Source organism: Cygnus atratus, chromosome 13, assembly GCF_013377495.2.
Source record: "Cygnus atratus isolate AKBS03 ecotype Queensland, Australia chromosome 13, CAtr_DNAZoo_HiC_assembly, whole genome shotgun sequence".
NCBI lineage: Eukaryota > Metazoa > Chordata > Aves > Anseriformes > Anatidae > Cygnus > Cygnus atratus.
In genome coordinates, this window is record NC_066374.1 from 1,185,741 (window position 1) to 1,208,706 (window position 22,966).

Consider the following 22,966-nt stretch of genomic DNA (forward strand, 5'->3'; position numbering starts at 1 on the left):
CTAGATGAAGCACTGAACTGAGCTCCTGATTTGCCCTTTTCAATTAAAATATAACCAGGTTTTACTCTACAAAAAACCTCTCAGAACACAGACCTCATTAAACGTCTCTACTACAGCCCCTTTCACCTAATGTAGGTTTCAAAAACCAATTGTGCACAAATACATCTCTAATCAGAGTATGTTAAACATTTTCAGAACTACAGAATTTTCTTTTACATAAATATGATGCATTATCTTCATAAGCAGCCTCATAAACTTGCTTCACTTCTCATTATCTGGGGTGAACAGGATTTACAGTCACATGATTAGTTCTAGGGAATCTGTTCCTGCCTGGAAAGTGTCTCATACTACGTGGCTGGAGCTAAACCATGCAAACACATGTGCTGTTTGTGGATTAACAGGAGATACAGTTGGATAGAAAAGCTGAACATGTGCATTCTGATTTTTGCCCAGTTATTACAGTAGGGAATAAATTACTGTCTCTAAATCTTCTTTTTGATTGCAAATGTTCCAAATTAAAAAAAAATAAATCTGCTTGGACATATTAGTATGCACATATTAGGTAGATTTTGTGCTATTAAAGATTTAGCACAGAAATACAGCTGCCATTGACATGTTTCCCTTTATTTTGCAGGATTATTTTTAATGGACAGCTAAACATTAATGCAGGAGGAAGGCACGAGAATCCAGATATTAGGCCAAAGTATTTGTTCGATTCTGGCTGAATCACTCCCTGTTAAAGGCAGAAAAAACAAACAGCGAGCCCTGCTTTTTCTCTAAGGCTATGCCATGTACTAGAGATTTCTGAGAAGTGGTAATCACAAATGTTCTTTATTACAAAGTTCCCCTGCTGTATCACTTGTCTCCACATATACTGCAGGTACATCTTGGGAACAGTCTTGCAGATTCTACTTGCAGATTATGCAGCCTTTCAGCCAGCTTCAGGGGAGACTGCAGCGAGCTGCTGGAGGGTGCATGAAATCAGCTGAAACAACCACTGAAGGTTAGGAACGTGGAAAATTCCCAGTTAGTGAATTGCCAAAGGGTTGCCCCTAGTATGGTTTCCAGTCTGAAAAACGAATCCACTGCACAGCCCTTTCATCAGTATCCAATTATACAGATTATAGAATCAAGTAGATATACAGATATTACACTAGAAAATGTACTTTATGAGAAGTTTCAAATCTGTAAAAATAATAACAAAGAAAACAGAAAAAAAAACCACAAACACAGAAGTGAACACTTAAAATTGCAAAGTATTTTTCCCAGCAAGGAGGTTTGAAAAGAAAATAGTGAATAGGGATGCAGAAGGGCTAAATAAGATCTATTTTAGTGTTGTCTGAAGACAATCAAAAGGTACTTAGTGGGTACAGAATGCCTAAGGAGCAGTCTTCTGTGTAGCAGACAGTATAGATAGATAAGCTTGTGACATCATGAATGGCAGACATTTATCTTTATAAAGATTATGTAAATAGAAGCTCTGATTCCAACCATCTATTCAATATTGATTTTTTTTAAAGTGCATTTAATAAGAAATAGAATTTCAGTGATACTTCTTGAGTATCTGCATTTGAATTTTGTACTTTTTAGTATTTTCAATGAATATTATTTCACCATTATTCTGTTATCTGATTTTTGTTCTTTTTATCCTTAACTTCTCAGTTTAAATAAGTTAAATATATTCTCCTTTGACTCAATTTTAAATGACAAATTTCTGTTCTGAAATCTGGACAAACGTAATTAAGAATGAATGTAATACAAGTATTTGCAAAATTACTTTCAGTTTGTCTCTCTGATTTTATTCTGAATAAACACAATAAGATGAGGAACTAGCTGAACTACAATTTTGTTCATGTTCAATTTTGGAGGAAAAGTTTCCATCCTCCTTCATTCTTTTTGTGATTTGTCCTTAGGACAAATAAAGAAAGTTTTATTGCAGAATGAATCAGCTTATTCTTGAATCCCAACTTAACAGCCTTTCAGAGAAGAAATACTTAATTTGACACTTCTAATTAGCAGCAGTTAAGTGTTTAAAGATGTATATTAAAATTAAATTATGTAATAAAATAAAAACAAACTTCCCATAAAAGAAAAAAAATGAGGTCCCAGTGATTAATTGTGATAAATGGCCACTGGACGTGTGCATTAACAACAAAACACTTCTATGCATATTGCCTTACATTCTCTAGTTCAGATTAGTTGAATGTCAGACATTCATCTGTGTGTCACCAACCACCACCTTAACCGACAGTTATGCACTTCCTATGTTTGACAGTGCTAAAAGCTAAAGGAAACCCTAGTCCAAACTTGAAACTCTGCTCACAATAAAGAGGAAGAAGGTTGTTCAAGGGCTTGTTTTAGGGATAAAGTCAGCAAACACAGCTGTAGTTAAAAGCCATCAAATTAGCTAATACTTCACAGGAATGAAAAAGCTTATGGTCAAAGACTCAGAGGAAGCTATGCATGCACCTCTGCAGGCAGAATTTTGGGTTCTGAATCACAGGTTTGCTGAATACATAGTGTATTTGCTTTCCATTATTTTCCAGAACGGAGTATTAGTGTAAATTGTGGCTGATCCTGCAGTTGAACCCTTCCTCCCTAGTTCCCAAATGTAAGGCTCTTCATGCTCCATACATCTCTTGGACCTGTATCACTTCTCTATTATCAAATGATCATCAAATGATGTTCTTTGTGTACACGTGCAATAACATGTTTAAATATGCCTTGAGGGAAATATTATTTTAGTATTATTTAGTATTATCTTAGTATTATTTTTATTACATCATTTCTTATCAACAGGAAGCCAAATCCTGAACACTGACCTACTCCAGGAGTGTCAGAACAAACCACCTGTTTGTTGATTACAAAACGTCCCTGGGAGAACGTGGGATGGTCATACAAGTAGAGGAGTACAAATCTTTGCTGCACACACCTCTAACATACTTATGTAACCTATGCACTTTAAGGAAATCAATCTCTTCCCAAACTTTGCAAAACACATGCTTTTACAAGCGTTGACAATCTAGATGAATCAATTAAGAACAATCTCGCACGGCTACACTATATGCCTCAAATCTAAATGCTTTGGCATGTCCCGAATGACGACCTTGCATTCCCCACCATCTTCACATACCAACATCAGGCCTCCAACCCTTTTTTTTTTTAAACATTTTTTAACCTGTATAGAGCAGGTTGGTACATACCTGGTTTCCAGCGGTATGTTGCTGTTCAAGACCCAGCTGTTATGGAGATGCACCGAATCTTGTGTACTGGTGGGGGGAGTGGGGGCAGCAGGGCTGGGCTGGCTGCGGGTCGTCATCGACCTCCTCTGGAGTGTGTCGGCTGCTGGCAGTGGTTTCCTGGTGCAGGTGCACGCGTGTGGTGGCGGAGGCGGTGGCGGCAGGGGTCTGAACGTGAACTGGTTGTGTGGGCTCCCTGGCATGTCTGAAACGACACAGAAGGGAGACCCATAGGCTTATTGTTTTTAAAGGACGGGGAGAGCATGAGGATGATATAGCATTTGATGGGATTAGAGCATTGTGCAACTGATCATGTTATTAACTCAGGTGTCTGTAAAATGTTGGTGCAGTGTGAAATAATTTAAGGTGCAATACTTTACTGAAATGATGAGTATTAGACACAGATGTACCCTCCAGCACTGAAGTTAGAGCAACAACAACAACAACAAAAAAGTAGAAGAAGATATAACCTTCACTCAGTTTGTCATAGGATTTTTTGGGGAGGAGGTTAAAGAACAAATAAATCAAGTTGGCATTGAATTGCTGCACAGATACCAACTGATTTCATCAGGTATAAATCTCATTTAAGAAGAGCTGCAAAAGAAATAGACACAGTACAAGAATTATTCTCTCACTTAAAATCAAGAAAGAAAATAACTGAATAATTCCTACCGCCTAATAAATACCTTCCATAAAATAAGATCAATGCATTTCTGCTACTCTGGTACTGCATTTGTTAACTGAGTGCTGGGAAAAGGCTCTCTGAATGACTAACTGAATGATCCAGATACCTGGAGAAAAGGGCTCATGGCAGCGTGTGGGCTGGCAAAGAGCTCCAGCCACAGGAGAGGCTGGGATGGGTGATGGGTATGTGATGAGCAGTGCATGGGGGGCACCCATGGGCCTGCCCCATGCAAATACAGAAGATGCACATACTGTGCAGCAGAACTTGGAAGGGATGATGAAACCGTGTTCATTTCCCACAGGAGTGTCCAAGACCTCTCGGTGCAGCATGAGATGCAGCTATGGAGAATAGAGGCAAGAAATCCCTTTCTAAATGAACAATAACAAATAATTTGCAAAGAAGATGCTGATAAACATTACCGCCGGATTGGGTAAGCTGTGAAACTATTAACCTGAAACTCCTCCAGCTAATTTCCTCCAGCCTAGTATGTCTTAATCCCATTCCTACACTCACCCTCGCTCTCCCTGTCCCCTCAGCCAACATCCAGCTGCATTTGCACAAAACCAGCTGGAGCAGAGCTCTGATGAACCTGAAAAAATTCCCTGCAAGGAACTACTGCCGCCCTCCATTACAACATGTGCTTTCTTCAAATTATGACATGGTTTGTCTTCAAGGTGAAAGATGAAAGCGTGCCCTTTCCCTTCTTGGAATGGCTGGCAGGAAAAAAAAAAAAAAAAAAAAAAGGCACTTTTTTCTCTGTGACAGCCACAATTTGCCCCAACTGGAGAAACAAGGTTGTTTAGTGCTCCACATAAACTCTTCTGTGCTGCGGTAAGCAAAGCTGTCACGGATTTGGCCCAAGCTTAATCCTTTTAATTTCATTGATCTTTTATCAAGGCAGCATTCTTACAGTTGCATTAAGGTTTACACTGCAATATTAGTTTGCATATACCAGAAAAGCATTTCTAAGCATATTAGAAAATTGGAGACCTCAGTAAATTAAATCACTGGAGTCAACAGTCCAGAGCTCTGAAATAATCTGCTAAGGCACTTTCATATAATAATCTCAGTAAATCCTGTATCCTGCTATTTTAGAAGGGAAATCTACCAAAATTTTGGACATATTATTTGACGTCCAGCATCCTCTAGCATGTGATCAGTGACTTTCCCTTACTTAGCGGCATCGATCTTAAATGCACTCTGCAGAAGATTTGCAGGATTACCACACATCCTATCATTTGCATGACAAACCATTTTAATGGTTGTACCACTGTCACATCAGTTAGAAAATGACTGATCTTTGCCAGGAACACAGTCAGGCACTGCAAGGTACTTCAAAAGCTCTGCAGTAAATGTTGAGCAGCCAAGGTGGCTGCTTCTCTAGGTAAATGGGAAAATCTCTAGGATCTGTATGGCAACACACCTCTTGAGTTCCTTTCTTCTCCTTTTACTGTCCCTATCCTGCCAATAGCATGCAATTATCTGACAAATAGTCTAGTTTGTTCCATGCGATAGACTGGTTCTGCTTTGTGAACCATGAAGCATTTCTGGTCAGTAGGGTACCTTGTATCTCTCAGTGCTATTTCTCACAATACTTTAATGCACCAGATTTCCTGGGGATTCCTTTTTAATTATCACACTTGTCACCCCTTCCTGCAGCTCTTGGCATCGCAGAAAACCTCACATCACATTCTGAGGTATTTTGGTGATTTAAAGACAGATCTTCTGCATCAGCCCTTCACTTCAACGAAGCGTAGCAAAGTCATCCAGCAGAGAATCTGGCCTGAGTTTCCAATTAGTTCTTACGGACTTTCTAATTTAGTAAACTTATTTTTATTTTGCTCGAAACTAAGTCTACATCCCATTAACTTTATTTTTATACCACAAAAAAATGTTGCTTGGGATATAAAACAGCATTGTATCTAAATCTGCATGCTCACGATTCTTCAGGGCTCCGAGTAAACAGCAGACTGTAAAATAACTTCATGCAAAATCATTCAAATACCAAAAAAGAAAGAAAAGAATGAAAGAATTACACAAATTTGTCTAAAATTTCCAAATTTCCAAAGTGCACAGGAGTGCTACAGAAGTTAACTTAGCTGTGAATTTTTACCCCACTGCAGCATAACGCTACCTACCCATGACAACACCTGCTTTTACATGGAAAAGCTGCTTACAATGTTCAGATTTTATTTTTTTAGACAAAAAAGTTTATGTATGTTTGGCAAATATAACATTATTTATTTTCAAAGTGTTTATTGACATGTTAGAAGTTTCCATTAATCTAAAATTGTAGCTACTAACAGGATTTCAGCTCAGAGTTTACATTTACAATAATTTGCTACAGATCAGCTTCTTGGCTGAGCAACATGCAAAGCCAGAAGAAATGCTCCTGGGCCTCACTGTTGGTCTTCTCATGTGGAAGGGGCACTGTCCCCACCCACACTTGCATTTAGCCCTGAGCCCCCCCCCCTTTTTTTTTTTTTTTTTTTTTACAGTCAGGAGGGGCAGTTTAGAAAATGTTTAAATTCATTCCCCTAAAAGTTGATTGTTTTTTGAGTTCTCCCATCTCCACAGAGCACATCCAGAACTGTTAATGCTTCCTGAAGAGATAAATAGGACATTTCTGCTTTCTTTGCATTTCTTTATTGTATATCAGATCGCACATTCCCCATCCACTCCATAAACTCCACTTAAACTTCTTTCAATTCCTTTTTCTAAGGGTTTTATTTCATTCTTTGGTAACGGTGTTAATTTGTTCATCTTTTTTTCTTCCGAGACATCTCTCAAACACAAGGCACTCACCCCAAAGGAGACAATGCTGTACTGGTGCTAGCTATAAAAGATGAAAACATTTCTGGTAATTCTGCTCATTTGAAGGGTTTCTTGAAGGCTCTTCTTTCTTTGAAGCTTGAAAGGGGGAGTTTTAGTTTTGTCCTAAACGTTCATCTTTGGTTCTGCCTCATTCTTTTGGAAGGCCCTTGATCGATATTGAACACAGGCTGCTCCATGGCAGTGGAATACTGCTTGGTACCTCCAGCTACAGGGCGCAGACCTGAACAGCCCCTTTTCAGCTGTCAAGTTCTGCTCTTGCTTTTTCCTTCAGGGGAACACAACTACTCAGATCTTTCTTTTCTCCTAGACACCCGCTTCTTAGTGAGCACAAAGGTCACTGACTTGGAAGCTTCCCCTCCTCGGCCACATTTGGTTGAGCACTGCCATTCTCGTCAAGAGCTCCTGGAGGCACAAACCAGTGGACAACATGAGCATTAACTTCTCATTCTCCTTAAGAGTCATGCTAAAATGCCTTCATAAAGATGCAGCGGAATTGCTTTATAGCCTGACAAAAATGAAGTAAGAAGCTTTATCAACTAGTTAGCTCCCAATAAGGCTTTTTTTTTGAAAATAAGCCAGGACTTTTGCTAAACCTTTTTCCTAGCAGTTCTGAAGCACACTTTACTATACTTTTCGGATCCACAAAGAAAGGATAATTGAACTGTTTTATCATTCACTGACAAGACTACAACAGCCTGCATCAGTACTAAGTGAAGTATATCAGAGAGAATATATTAAAAAGTAATGAACCTTAAAAGGTTTGCATCTAACCTATAGTGCTTTTGAGATATTTTAATTTTTTCAGTTCCTAAATTCATTATTTATTGGTACGTTTTTTTACCAGACTTGTCTCAGCTGAGTATGAATTAGCTTGCAAGCTGTTATTTAATGAACTAAATAGCAGCACATGTTCAGAGATTTTCATTTAGGTTACTATTCTATGGGCATACTACTACTCAGTTACAAACCAAGAGGAGAAGGATCAAGCCAAGAGCACTGTGCAAAATTTACATAAATGGGCACTGAAGAACTGGAAAACATTCAGTGCAGGGAAGACAAAGGATCTCAATGCTTAAGACTACAGCTAAAAAGCACAGAATAAAAAAAAAATATATCAAATTTACAATGAGATTTATGCACTGGGTTTGGGCAGACAATCTAAGACTTACATGCAGGTCCCACTGTTGCAGAGTGCTGGCTCTGCTACATGTTAATACACTTATTGATCTTTACACCCTTTCCTTCCATTCTCAATTTGATTCTATGAGACTACATCTTTACACTTATTTTTTTTTCTATGTATGCCCCAATGACCTTTCCAAACCATAATTAGTTGTTGTCTGTCTCTGAATTCCTTTTATTTTTGCTGTGATATATTTTGAGAAAAGGTAAATATGAAAAATATTTGTATATGGGACTGCTCTGTTGATGTATAAATTTTTGTTCCATTCAATAATCTGTTTTGCACTTGCTCTTTCTGACATAGCTCAGTATTTAGCTGGCTTACCTTATGTGTAAAATACTTTGCTTCTAGCACTTTGCCAGACCACTGGGATATGAAAGTATCCAACCAGTACCTTTAATACCAATTTACCATTACATTATAGTTTTGCTACGTATAATTTCTTTTTTTTTCCCTTCAGTCTTTTGCAGAGTAAATCTTCCAGAACATAAAACATCAAACATCCCTAAAGAATTCTACAAACCATATGGTTTTGTGCAAAATAAAGATTACAATTCAATGAACGCTTGCAAACTAAAGGTCACACGGACTCAAAGTTCACATACTAAGGAGATGTAGAGACCTTCAGAGACCAGCCCTACTGCTCACCACAGGCTGCTGCCTTGCACCCACGCGCCCTGAGCTCACCCCCACCAAAGCCAGTTTGCCTGGGTGAGATGGCTGGGACGGTGCCGGAGAGCCTGATGGAAGGAGGGAACAATTAAGCAATGTGGATAACCAAGGGGGTCTGGGTCCCTATCAGTACAGATGCAACTTGAAATAGCCAAGTATACAATTTTATACCACACCACCACTGTAAGAGTAGAATGAACCCTACATATCGTTATTTAGGGGCTGTGCTGAAAATACAGCATTTCACTTCCAAGGAGAAATTAATGGAGGTCTTAGACCATGTATTTTGAACAGCACCAATGAGAATAAAATACAGCTGGATTTACATTTTATGATATCAAACAACTTTATAATACTATAACACTCCAATGTATTCATATGGATCCCATTAAATGTTTCCGTGATGTTCTTAGTACTACATATGTTCAATTCACTTGAATCCCTTACAGTTATACAACACACATTAACAGCTTCCAGCTTATCATTTGTGGATCATTTTAACACAAAAATTTGGTAAAATAAGAATTCTAACAGTTTCCTAATGCTAATTCACTTCTGCTACTTTTCTTCAGGATATTCAAGTTGAGCCACATTTAGAAATGAAATACAATGGCAATTCAACACTTTACACATGCAAGTAACATTTATGTTGAATGATGTATGGTTTAACTATATAGCAAAAAAAAAAATCTGTATATAGGCTATGAGGAAGATAAGGACTTCTTATGAACTATTTGCAGCACATCTTCTTCTATTTTTACATGAACACAATAGTCAAAACTTCTGTAAGACCTAAGTGGCTATATTTTATAAACACTCATAATGAACTTAATTCTAGCAAACTTTATGAAAACATAATTAACCAGTTTTGAACACCATGGGAGCATTAGCAGCAGATCTCTATTTAAAACTTTTTTGCCTTACAGAAGTATTTCCTGTTTCTTTAATTCTGTTTAATATACTCTCTTGTGAAAACAGTGGTATATTCAACTAAAATTCTTTCTGAAGTCCATATGTATTTAGGAAGATCAATATAAGCCTGATATTTTCCCATTATTATAATTTTCATTTTTGGGCTACTTCAAATAAACAAATGCTGCATTACTTAAAGTTTACTAGGAAATCTCTGCAAGCCAAACAGTATAAATGACTTTCTTATCTGCATATAATATTGATATTTAATATCAATAACTTAAAACGTAGCAAAAGAGAGTGTAAGGGATTTTCATTAGCAGGTCTTCTGTATTTGGGCAATTGCTGTTGCACATCAGGATGGTAATGCTGCTGGGCTCCTTTTCTGGTAAGACATCAATTAGTAACATGACAAAAGCAGGAAAAAAGATACTGGAGACTTCACAGTGTTTTGGAAAATAAAAAACAGCTTCCTCAGAAGTGTTTCTGCAAACAAACTGTTCCTTTGCATAGCTGCAGAAAGATGTAGGAGAATTTTTCAGGCAAAAGAATGGAGGTTTGAACTCATTAGGGAAGGAAAGGCAGTGATTTATCTCTAGGGAACTATCACATGGCAGCCCTTCCTAACTTTGCTGATAGGATGCATTTAATAATATTCTGCCTTTCAAGATTCAAAAGATTCTGGCATCTGTCTTTTTGTCTACCATATGCTTAGCTTGTCAATTTTTACTGTGTAAAATTCTTGAAATAAAAATAAGACTGATACAATTTTTTTTTTTAGGTGTGTGTGAGGAATTTTCTTTTTTTTTCTTTTTTTTTTTTTTTCTCTGATGATACAAGTGTTAATATACTCAAACTAAAAAGAAGGGTTTGTGGGCCCAAAGCAATCTTCTTTTTTTTTTTTTTTTTTTTTCCAGCTGTATCAGCTGGTGCCATAAAAGACATTACCTTTCCTAACAAACTTTCCCTCACTTAGAGGCACTTATATCAGTAGACCATTAGGGCTCTAACAGCACTACTCCTCCTTAATTAACTCCATCACTCAGTGTTTTAAGTTGGGAGTCTGACTGCTGAAGTAGAATAATTTTGGACATAAACACTGCGCTTTAAGATGCCATCTCGGTTCTGTAGTTTGTAACCAGCAATGAGCTCCATGTTATAACGCTGTGTACTGTGGATAATAAGCAAGTTTTAAATGTTTTCATGCAGAAGCACCTGACAATATAATCATGCTGATGTGTGTTCATAAAAAACATAAAACAAACACAAAAAAAAAACCAACATTGCCAAAGGGAAGAGTAGAACCAGAGCTCCTGAGGTGCTTTTATTCTGCTGAATTGCCTGAATTACAGCTTTGCTCTCTAGTACTTCATATATCTATAAATACCAGCGTACTCTGTAATATTTATGTGAAAAACATTATCACATTTATGTGAAATGCTCGCATATACATCAATTAATATGACAAGCTAGGAATGAAAATCTCTTACTCAGTCCCTTCATCTCCTCCGTTGCAGGTGGAACAAGAGCGCACCAGAATGGATCCATCAGAGTCTCTCAAATCCACGTCCAGTTCAGACAGGATTTCTTTTAAATCACTACCGCAAGTTCTGACACAAGATAGGCCCATTGGTGGGGGAGTCACAGAGGTCAAGGGAAAAACGTGGAGGGAGAAGAAGCGAAGCGCTGCGATTATGATGGAGACCAACCAAGAGAACAACCTAAACAACTAGCTAGGGCTTCCTGTGGTTTGTTTGGCAGATGAAGCAGCTACTGGTACAATTAACATCACACAGCGTTCATAGCAGTGCAGACTGACAGCTCCCAGCCAGCTTAAAGGCGGTATTTCAGGAGAATGCATAATTCCTGCCTTTACTTAAAAGTGGTGGGTTCAGTCAATATCCTGAGTTGTAACTTCCATCAGTGGCAACTCACGGGGGACAGTACAATCACTATCCTAAAACTCTGAACAAAGTGAAGGAGATTATAGCTTACACAGTAAGCCTATCATCCAGGTTTACAAAAGCCAGACAATTACAAGTAGCCTGGCAGCAGATTTTGATGACCTTAGAGGTGAACAGATTTTGATTAAAGAGCAGTTTATGATTGGTAAAATAGGCTGCAAGCAACCACGGCTGTAAAAATTAATGTTTCCCCAGTTATTGATGGTTTTCGGCAGTGATATATATTCAAGTTTTGGCCTTTGTGTCATTAAATTCATTAGCTGTGAGGGCTTTTTAAAAGGGATCTATGGGTAATGGAATTAGGGAATATAAATCATACCGAATACACAATGTATTTAGCCCAGTAGTTCAGTGGAAATATCATAAATACAGACGTATTAAGCCACTTTGTTAACAACCTCTCCACAGGAGATGATAACCTTGCCCGCCTACCTCTTTCCTGCTCCGTATGTGTTTCTGCTACTTTGCAGCGTTTTCAGGAAACTCGACTGCTTGTGGTCAAGCCACATTACAGGCCCCAAAAATGTACAAATCCCTGCACCATTTGAGCTCATCGCACAGGGCTGGCCAAGGTGAGGACTCCTATTTGACTACTTGCCTCCTAAAGCCTGAAGTGCCTGAAGACTCTGGATGCATGGACAAATCCCAGCTTCAGCTTCTTCCACCTCGATATACAAAGGCCATGAGACACCTGATGCCCTGCACTCCAGATTACCGCATCAAATCCAGATACCCAGCATGTCTCCTGCCATTATTTTGCAGAGCATAATTGAAAATACTCAATCTGTTTTTATTATCAACAACACGTTCAGAAACAGAGGCTTGAAGCTCTTCTGGCTCACTCAGTAATTGTGCTTCTATCCCCATGTACTTACCTCATTTTAAAGACAATCCTTTTAGAAATATATTAATAAGGGAGCATTGGGAGAGATACAGACTAGTTTCCACATTCATAATATTCTGAAGAACACGTTTATATCTTATACAAGAAAATGAACTTGTCTTGTTCTATCCAATAAAACAGTACCCCCATATGTTTTTGTTATGGAGTTCACACTGACACCAAATTGCTTGATATGAACATCTTCACAAATATGTTCAGTGACTATTTTATTGGGAGTGTTAAAAAAAATTATTTATCTGTGGTTATATAGCACCTGGGGGGAGGGGAAAGAGCTGTCAAATGTATAGCGTGTAAATATGCTTAATGTAACTGTGGCTTTATATGCCAACGTGCATATATCTTAAATTCAACTTCATCAAAATAGTATTTAGTAATATTTTTATAAATAAATGCTTTTATCTCTCTTCCTGAATACATCCATATACATTCAAACTAGTCAGATAAATTAGGAATATGATCCATTACTCTTCCTGAAGGTAAGAAGAGACTTTGTCTTAGTAGAGGTTAGTTTTAAACACAGTTGAAGAATTTACAAGCATCAAATATGTGTGCTTATAATCAGATAAGGGATATTGATGGCAGTTTTTTTTTTTTTATTACAAGTACATGTGGCTCCTTCCATCCTACCCTATGAGCAGTATAATCGATAAAATAATTTGCAACTAATATACAAGTTGTAGTAGGACATCTTTTGGTCAACAACATCATCAGTTCCCTGTTGGTCAGAGCAGAGGGCTCACAGGAAACCCGACTGTTTCCTTCAGCTTCACTTTTATTCTCCTTCACATATAATGTCTGTCAATGATCAGTTGACAGCTTTCTTAAAGAAGAGTTAAGACAAATCACAGTTTTAGAATATATATATACTCCTTTGAAGTTTCATGACTGAAGATGAAGAATTTTTTAAACATAGAATAATTTTAAATTTTCTTTTACTTCTTAATTAAATAGAGAATTATTGTTCCAAATAAGAGAAACATTTTTTTTTCAATACAAGAAACTTGAAAAGCTTAGCTGTAGGATAGTTATCGATGTCTTCTTAGTTACCCTTAGAAGCATGTGGAAGTACATTTAAGAAGGAAGTTGCATGTAATTGCCAGATAGCACAACAGAAAGGTATTTGTCACTCACCTAATGATTTTACATGGCATCCAGAATACAATAAATTAGTTAAAGAATATACTTCTGTGCAGAATGACCTGACTGACTACTTCCGCCTTTTATCCCTAGAGGTAGCTCACAAGGTCCTGTCCCTCTCAGCTTAATCCACAAATAAAAGAATTACTTTTACAAAAAGATCTATTCCTGCCATTGATGTTTGCTAACATTTTATTTAGGAATGTTGACACTTCTCCTATAGGACTAAGCTTGCTTGGAGGAAAGACAATGTTACATGTGTAACTGATGGTAAACAAAAAATCGATTTTTTTTTTTAAAGAAAAGAAAAACTCCTGTAGGGAAAGACCAAATTGCAACATACAAACAGTGAATGTAATGCCTGAAAATGAATGTAGTGGCCCAGGCACAAAACTACAGCTTTCAAGTCAGTCTCTCTAATGTATATTTAGGCTTTTGCCAGCAAGCACGTAGGTTTTCAGAAACACCAACAGGCTGACGCCGCTCCACTGAAGCAGAGGCTGTGCCCTACTTCTCCAGAATGGTTTAGGACTTTTAACGCCCCCCCGCGCTCTTAAACACCTTGGAAGGTCTGAGGTGAGCATCCATCAAGTACCATTCAGGCCACTTCTGTATAAACTAATTTAGACAGATAACTTCAGGAAATGAGCTTTGACAAGCTTCTCCCGTTACTCGTGCTCAACTTCAAAAGGAAATCTGGTGTGATTCAAAATTAATAAAGATGACATTATTTACTGCATTAATAGGTTATAGAAGTTCTCTGTGGCCATTTTCTTGGTTAACCTCGATGCATTTCTAAGGTGCTTTTCATTCAAAGCTTATCTATATGCAGTTCTTTAAACTCTCTGTAAATAAGACACGCATTTTTGAATATTACTAGAAATTACACCTATAAAATATCGAATAAAACCTTCAAAACAAAAGCATAAAGAAGTATCAAGGGTAACATACTTTTTCATATGAATCTAACCAACAAAGTATTTTAATGAGTGCACATCTATTAAGAGAATTCTCAGGATGCTGTAATTATTATTCATTTTCTAGAATTGTTTCACCATGAAGCTTTATGCTACTATGGGGACTTTAATGTTTATGTTTTGTGACGGCTGCATTGACTATTAAAAAGCAATTTGGCTGACATTTTAAGTCTTTTGTTGCCAGTTTTAATTGGATTGTTCACCAAGCATCAACTCCCCCGTTAACTGCAAAAATTACAGGCCGACGTCAGTTTATAGTAATGACTGTTTAATGATTTTATCCTGTCAGTATGCCAGCTTCATATGGATGCATGCATGATTAGTTTCATATCAGGACCTGTAATTAAATAATTGAAACCTAAACAAAACAGAATACCAAAGAGGAACACATATTTAATAAAGACTCAAAGAGTTTTCAAGACACTTGCTATTAATTAAAAAATAATGTTTTGAGGGCTAACAGTGCAGAAGTTGGTGGTAAGGGAAGAAGTTTTCTGCATCTTTTCCAAATCCAGGGCTACAGAAGAAATTTCCCTTTCCGTGATGCAAAGTTTGAAAGCTCACTGCAGTAAGTCTTATGGTTTTTAAAACTGACTCAAAATTGTTCAGTATTCATTACTAGCTATTTGTATTTGCTTTCCAGACCATGCAAAGCTGCTTTTATAATAATAATCCTAAAATACAACACTAATTATACTTCCACTGAAACTTACAGTGCTTACAATCAAAGAAAAACAAGCCCAAAAACTTCGCAGAAACGCAGATTCTTGAAAGAAAAACAATGATTATTTTTCATTCAGTTCTGAATCCCATGCCAAACTCCTACATATTTCAGAATTTCTGAGAGTTAGAGCCCCAAATAGCTTTACAAAGATAACTCTTTGAAAAGGCGAAATATCCATGGAAGTGAAGCCAGACTCGACGACTCACAGAGCAGGGCTGTGCCTCCTCATTCTGCTGAAACAGAGTTAAAGAAGCTAGGGGCTTTCTGGAGAACTCCACCGCTTATGGTTTTGGCCATCTGACATGGATAGTAATTTTCTGAAGGCATTTAAACTTTTCAACGTTGAAAAGAAGTAGGTATTTCACACGTTTTGACACCTATAAAGTCGAGGGAAAAACCACCATCCAAGGAATAGATTTTCAAAGGGTTTTCACTGTCTAACTAATAAGCACATCTCCGGTATAAAATCTGGGATAGGGTGCCTACGAAACAGTGGCTCCATAAACTGAGCTGGTATGTTTATGGATTCCCATTAAACTTAGACCTCAAAGGTCAAATACCAGACTTTATCGTGTTATGCATTTGGTAAGTATTCAGGAAAATTTCAGCAATTTATAGCAACTTAGAAGAACTTGCGTTCATCTGTTTTCAGGCTTGACTTTTATAGGCTATAGCCACCTACTAGAAAATATTAACCTACTGGAAAGTCAATAGATTTTCAAGATTGCTTCATTTTTATGTACAAAAAGCTGTATTCCTCGCAGAATCATTCATTTTCCTTTTATTGCCATGATGATGGCCTAAAACCTATTCTGACCAAACTTTTGAGCAGATGGCTTTATTTGAAAGATTTAGGGGTAAATTGAGGACCCATCTCTTTTCCCAGTTACAACAGCAAGATATGGGATTAACTCCATTGATTTCAATTATGCTATTGTGCCTTGGGTTTGCTAGCTGTAACCAGAGAAGCTAACAGCCCAACTCTGATAGGGCATATCCATTTTTTATATAAATATATACTTCATATATATTTAGAAACAGGAAATTTGCCACTTCAAACCCCCAGCTGTGGAGCACCACAAGACTCTATTCCATGAATGGTGCTATTGCATTTGTGATTCAGAAAGAGATGACCACTGAACCACTACAGGATGGATTAGCACAAACTTTTTAAATCTATAAGTATCAGGAGGGCCAGGAGAGGTCTGAGAATGGACCATGCATCAGCAGATGAAAATTTGCACTGACAAATGCAACGTACCTCAAACTGATTGCTGAGGTCTACAATAACTCCACGTACTCAGAAAATGGACCTGTGTTACGTCTGTGAGCAGCTCTGTGACAACCTCTTTGCTGTTTACAGCTTTACTAATAGAATGTAACAGCATGGAAATTAAAGCAAATTGGACAGAAAATAAAAAGGCAAATAACGCTAAATTATTACATATACATGAGGCAGAGTGTGTTGTTCTATTCCTGACACTTTTTTCAGAATACTTTGGTAAAAATAGAAGGGATTTTACAAACAGGTGACCGGATTAATGATGTGGAAAACCCACTACGTCAGGAGACACTAAACTGACTGTGTAGTTTAGAGACAAGCAAGATGCAAATGATGGAGAAACAAGACAATTAGAACTCAATAGGTAACCAATTATTCACACTCACAAATAAAATACGGTGGGTAACTAAAGGAAAATGTTAGGAGACATTTAAAACTGATAAAAGGAAATACTCTTTTTTTAAAAAAAAAAAACAAACATTTAATCTAGGAACTTGTTGCTACAAGCTATCACTGAGACAAAGAGGTTGTGAGTATTTTATGATTTTACGTGTAAAATTTTATACAGATAATTATTCATCCACACAGATTAAGCAGGCAATATACACACAAACCTAAGTATACCTAAGAATAAAACATAAGTATAAAGAGGAAGCAGTTTTATGTGTATATTATATATATGTACCCTTTGTGCATACGAAAAAATTCCAATGAATTCAAATAACAATGGAAAGAATAAAATTTAGACTGATATTTGCTCAGTTTCTTTACAAGGCTAACTTTTTATCACCTTGAAGGATTTCATTTCATAGACCTTAATATAACAACACGGAGCAAAACTGCACTCACTGCTTGCTTCCCATACCAGCCAGAGAACAAGAACCAAATTCCAGCCATTGGTGATTTTTCTTTCTATCTGATCAGGTCAACCCTGCTCTAGTCAAAAGACATTTGGGGAGAACAAGAAGAGTATGTCATTTACTCAGCCAACTGATGAAAAAAGTTTAAGACAATCCATTCTCATGGCTGAAAAAAAAACAGTCTTAAGTCTTCTACCACCAATAATGCAAATCCTAGGGATGCAATACTTGATTTGCAGTTCTCAGAGTGAGCTAGGTATCGACACTTACAGTAGCACTTTGAAATTCACCATACATAAGGAACCTGCAAAACCACTTCTATAGGATTTATTGTCCAGAACAGAGAAGCAATTCCAGCCTCGTTCTGTTCCTCATCCTGATGTTTCAATTCTGATTTTGATGCTTACTTGCAGCCTTCTGAAATATATGACTCTTAGCAAATACTGTAAAGAACCTAGCTCAGATTTTGTGAACGGTACCAATGGGAATACTGCACTCATACCCCAATGATGCAATAACCATGTAACAAAGTACTCTATGACAAACTCATCTCCCAGTACTGAACAACAGGATAACCAAGGAAACTAGGACAGAACAAATAGTTTTTTATATACATTTCCAGTGTGCTCTGTCCACCTGCCTTTCGCTGTTACAGAATACGCAGGCTGAATGCAAACAAGCAAATGTATCACGGGGGTGGAGGAAGGCCTTAGCAATAACATGCTAAGGTTCCCTTTTGCTAAGGAGGGTGGACAGAATGGGTGAAGATCAGAAGGCAGTTTCAGCTTATGCAATTTCAAAATGACCTTTTAAATGTAATTATTAGAGCAGAGTTGTAGCATTCAGCTGAAATTGAACTCTTTGGAATTCCACACGCTTATGAAGTAGAAATAACAAAGAAAACTGCATTATATATATCAAAAAGCAAGAATCAGTCAGATACAGTTTTCTTCCTCCTCCTCCTGTCTGGTTTTTATGATCTCGCACTGACAAAAAAGCAACACACCATATATCCATCAAAATAAAGCATATCCTATTGCAGGAAAAAATACCCTGCTGAAAAATGTACGAGTAAACATGTCAGTAAATCGGTTCCAAATGAAGAAAGAAGTACTGAGTACAGAGATATAGGATAAGACATCTGTATAGTACTTCATAGTCCAAATTGAGATCCTTGGGATGAAAATTTTGCTTGTTGTAGGAGGGAACACCAGATGGCTTGCAGAGACACTCCAAAGCTAGTTTACAGCCTATAGTGATCTCCAAAGCCCTAATTCTGTCCTTTCGGTTAAACAGCAAAAAGGAGAGAAGGGGAACGGCAAAGATCTGCCACCAGCTCAGTTCTGCAGCGCATGTGCCAGCACCCATCCCGGCCCTGCTTTCTGCAAAGGAACAACACTGGTGCCAAAGAGGCTGTGAAAACAGAATAGGGACCATTGGCTGGCACCATTTTGTTCTGCCAAGCCAAAAATCACCTCATCCTTGAAAACTGATAGCACAAATATGATTATATTGCTATGTCATTTACACTAAAAACATTGCTATATGCTACACGTGACAACACAGCTAATGCAAAAACAACTTTTATTTCATGAGACTGAACTAAATGACCAAACCTGTAGTTGACATTTATTGATCAGACTCCAATGTTAATACAAAGTAAAAAGGCTTGGGAAGTTTATCCATTTACTGATCAGTGATTCATCTCCTTCCAGATGATCTCTGAGTGTGGCAGCACTGTGTATGTTTGCTTTCCTTACCTTTCGCCGTGAAGTATTAGCTCCATTTAACATGCCATGAAGGCAGCACTGAAATTACTGTGCTTTACCTGTACAAAACTACTTTCTGCTGCTTTCGAAATGACTCTACTGCCCTGAAAATGAAACAAAACAAAAAAGCAACAAACCAACAAAACAAAAAAGCAACAAACCAACAAGAAACACTACCACCAAAAAAAAACAGACCCCATAAAAACAGCCACAAACTTCATGTCTTTTAATTGGGATGAGACCTCCTAAGGCTTTAGTCAAAGAAGAATCTGTTCTATTAGGTTGAATTAGCAGAGAATCCTTGAATGACCAACGTTAAATTTTGTCCATTAAATCACTGAATACATAAAATCACCTGGAAGATTTCTGGCACAGACTCTGTGAATGACGAGAAAATTCTGCACTCAGCTACACCACAAACTGCAGGCAGAGCAGAACCGCATGCAGCTGCTCTGTGGAGTATACAGCGAGCACAAGCACATGAGGTGCCACAAACAGGGTCAAGCTCTTGTCCCTGGGGCACAGCCAACTCTCTGAGATGCTCCCTTCCCAAAAGTGAGATGCATGGATCAAGTGAGACAGTGCCTTATTTTGCTTTCATATAAGGCAGCTGAACACAAGGGAACTGCAAAGTGCATTCTTGCTGGGCACAGCAACACCATCGTTCTCCCCCAGTCTCTCCCGGTGCTTCCACTGGCGCAATGAAGCTCTTGATTTTCTGTCCTGAGTTCTTATTGTCAAGCAAAACTGAGCAATGAATGAGGACGCACTTCAGCTGAGAGGAGAATTTGATTTAATATTCCTGTGACACTTTGAACATAAGAATGCACTATGGAAGTCCCAAGTCTTATTAGGCTTGGCAATAGCGAATGCAAGGTGACAGCTTTCCTAGACTTGATAGTATCGCTCACCAGAAGACTCCAATGCATATAAGCATAACCAGGCACTGCAGATAATACTTAGGGGTAGAAAACAATGGAAGCGCTCAGCCTTACAAAGCTAGAAATCCCGTTCTTACGGCTTTCATCTGAGCACGGGAGGCCCAGCTTCATTTGCTCGGCCTGACACAGAAATGGGACTTGGATCCAAGGCGCTCATATCAGCCACCTACTGCTGAGATGTGCCAGCCCGCATCCTTAAAATTTAGTTAGCAGAGGGATTTGAACTTGTGTCAGTCACATAACATAGGAGTCCCTGGCCACTGCGCTACTGAGCAAGTCAGTGTCTGTCTCACTGGTCCAATAAATATTTGATTATTTATATGCCCTGAAGTAGCTCCAAAGAGATCAGGAGAGAAAATGAGAAAGACAGATGACTAATTGCGTACCAGGTGCTGGGATATCATTTTCAATCATCTTCTTCCCCATTATTTGACTTTCCAGGTGAGTACCTTGACAAGTGCCTTGCCTCTGTGAACCTCGTGCTCTGATGAGGAATTTTATTTCGAAACAGAGAGCACTTCTTTGGGGAAATGTCGTTGGAATTGACACATTTCCTGAAATGTTTGGGTTTCAGCACACTTGCAAGGATATCTGATTTTGGATTTTAAAGCTCTGCCATAGAAATACAGGCAACCCTTTGAGGCGAGCCTTAAGTCACAGTGGAAGTCTTCTTTTTCACAGGCAGCAGCCGGAGTCACAAGCAGAGAAGACTTCTATGGTGAGATGAAGCTGGCCTCATGCCTGCCCATCTGAGAAGGTCACCAGCTCTTCCTCTTGTCATGTCTTTACCTACTAAAACCAACGCAAATGAAACATAGCCTTAAGATAGCCAACAGGAGCTTCTTGTTGATTTCAGTGGAAATTGAGGAAAACTTGGAGTGTGTAATCTCAAATCCATTTAGAACAGTGAATAACTAATTTACCAGTTTTTCTTCATATATAAGAGAAAGACTCCATGAATTCTGAATGTATCCACACACTGCTGATGCTAAAAGAGACTAATCTACTACAGAGCCCAATAAGTCAGATACCCGGTAATCTGTCTCTTTGTCAAGCAGTGCTCCCTCTAATCTCATACAGGAGAGATAAGAGAGAGCATGGAAAACTAAAAGGAGAGCACTTTAGCCCTTTGTTTGAAAATTTCAATAGAGAGCATTTTCAAAAAAATTAAATGGGTTCTATTCAAATGCAGCACGAAAGAAAATGGTGTCTAGTTCAGGCTGGGCACGGTGACCTGCCCCAGTTTGTAGCTGAACAAAAGCATAAAAGCAAACGATACAAGTTCCATTTTGTTATCCAATATTTCATTAGGGAACTAATTAAACAGGCTGCATTCAAACGCAGCATATAAACAATATTACACATAAAGGGGAGCATTTCTGGGAAGATATTAGCTGATAGCACTAACAAATTTTTTTTTTCTTTTTTTTTTTTTTCAACAGTTAGGAACAAAAAGCTTTTCCCCGTTACCTCATCCTAAGTAGTTTTTCAAATCAAGCCCATGTTCACACTCACGCTGTCACTGATAATGGATCTTGTGTCAAATAAGAAGAGAGTAAAGGACCTGATAATAAGTGCAATTATAAAACATCAAAAATGGTAGATCAAAGTGGATTTCGTTTATTCCACTGTGTACAGTCACTTCACAGCTTTTCTGTGTTCTTGTCATGTGGTCCTGACAGGACGTATTAATTTGCTCCATTATCATAGCAGCAAGAATGGCACACTTCAGAAAGCAGCTGACAAATGCAGCTCCTCATTATTACTCTGTCCTACTTTTATTTATTTTGTTTATAAAAACACTTTTAAAATCTCCTTCTCCTGAGAGTCTCAGGCATGACGATAGCCTTCAAATGGTTGATAACCTTGTGATAAACAAAACTCAGGAACGGTCTCAAGCCTTCTAAGTACTGCCACTCTCCAAAAAAACAACTGACATTTACAGCCTGCAACAACTGTCAAACCCAGTAGTGAGTTAATATTAGAAGAAATTGAAAAATTCACCCAAATATTCCCACTCTAATTCATTTTAGAAGAGTATCCATTTTCTGAATATTTACTAAATTCTGTGTGGGAATTACAGCATAGATTGGTCATTTAACATACAAATTGCGTTTGAAGGAGTAATAAAGCACAGGAGAGAAGCAAAGCTCAGTTTCATTCTTCCTGTCTTGCCCCCACGGGTACCATGACTCAACTCCTGGTGTGGCTGCTCAGGTTGATCACGGCTGTGATACTTAGAGGCTTCTCAAGTGAAATGTGCACGATAAGAAAAAGGTTTTACAGCACTTTTCCACGGGGAAAGATATGGATAGAGGCTTTGAGCTGGTGCTCTCCTCAATAAATTATGCTTAACTTCCCAGATATTAAAGCTCGCAGGAATGTTTGCTTTTGAGCCGATCACAAAATGTTGCAGCTGCTATTGCTAACGTGCAAAGGAATACACAATTGAGACAAAGGAAAGCAGAACAAGAATCAAGCAAATTGCATAATATAAACAAGCTTATGCAAAATTAAGTCCTGAAGCAATACACTGTCATACAAAATTGCACACCTCTGCTGAAGTGGGTAAATGATAACAATCTGCACTAAGTGAAAACCTAATATTTACACTAAAAAAGGAAAGCTATTATATTCAACATGTACAATTTCATAAGATAAATTCTATGTTACCTTGCATTTAAAGTACACTCGCAAAGTATTGACTTTCATGACTAGTTTGAAAGGGTAACTCGAAATTCACTAATGCAGTTGGCTACAACGTGGCTCTACACAGTTGGAAATAAACCGAAGTATTATACCATGCCGCCGTCACAAAGAATAACTACCTTGAATATTAGTATAAAAGTGGATGCAGCAGTTTCATATCCTATCATGAATAT

At 37.9% G+C, this 22,966-nt stretch overlaps 1 protein-coding gene across 1 annotated transcript in view; it reads right to left on the reverse strand.

Annotated features, from left to right (window-relative positions):
- TENM1 (teneurin transmembrane protein 1) overlaps positions 1-22,966 on the reverse strand; it is a 325,742-nt gene that overhangs the window by 151,262 nt on the left and 151,514 nt on the right. Inside the window, exons 6-7 of the mRNA XM_035541547.1 lie at positions 20,534-20,550; positions 3,204-3,444 (exon numbers count right to left, since the gene is read on the reverse strand). Of these exons, the coding sequence (XP_035397440.1) occupies positions 3,204-3,444; positions 20,534-20,550 (258 nt within the window). The remainder of the gene's footprint in view (positions 1-3,203; positions 3,445-20,533; positions 20,551-22,966) is intronic.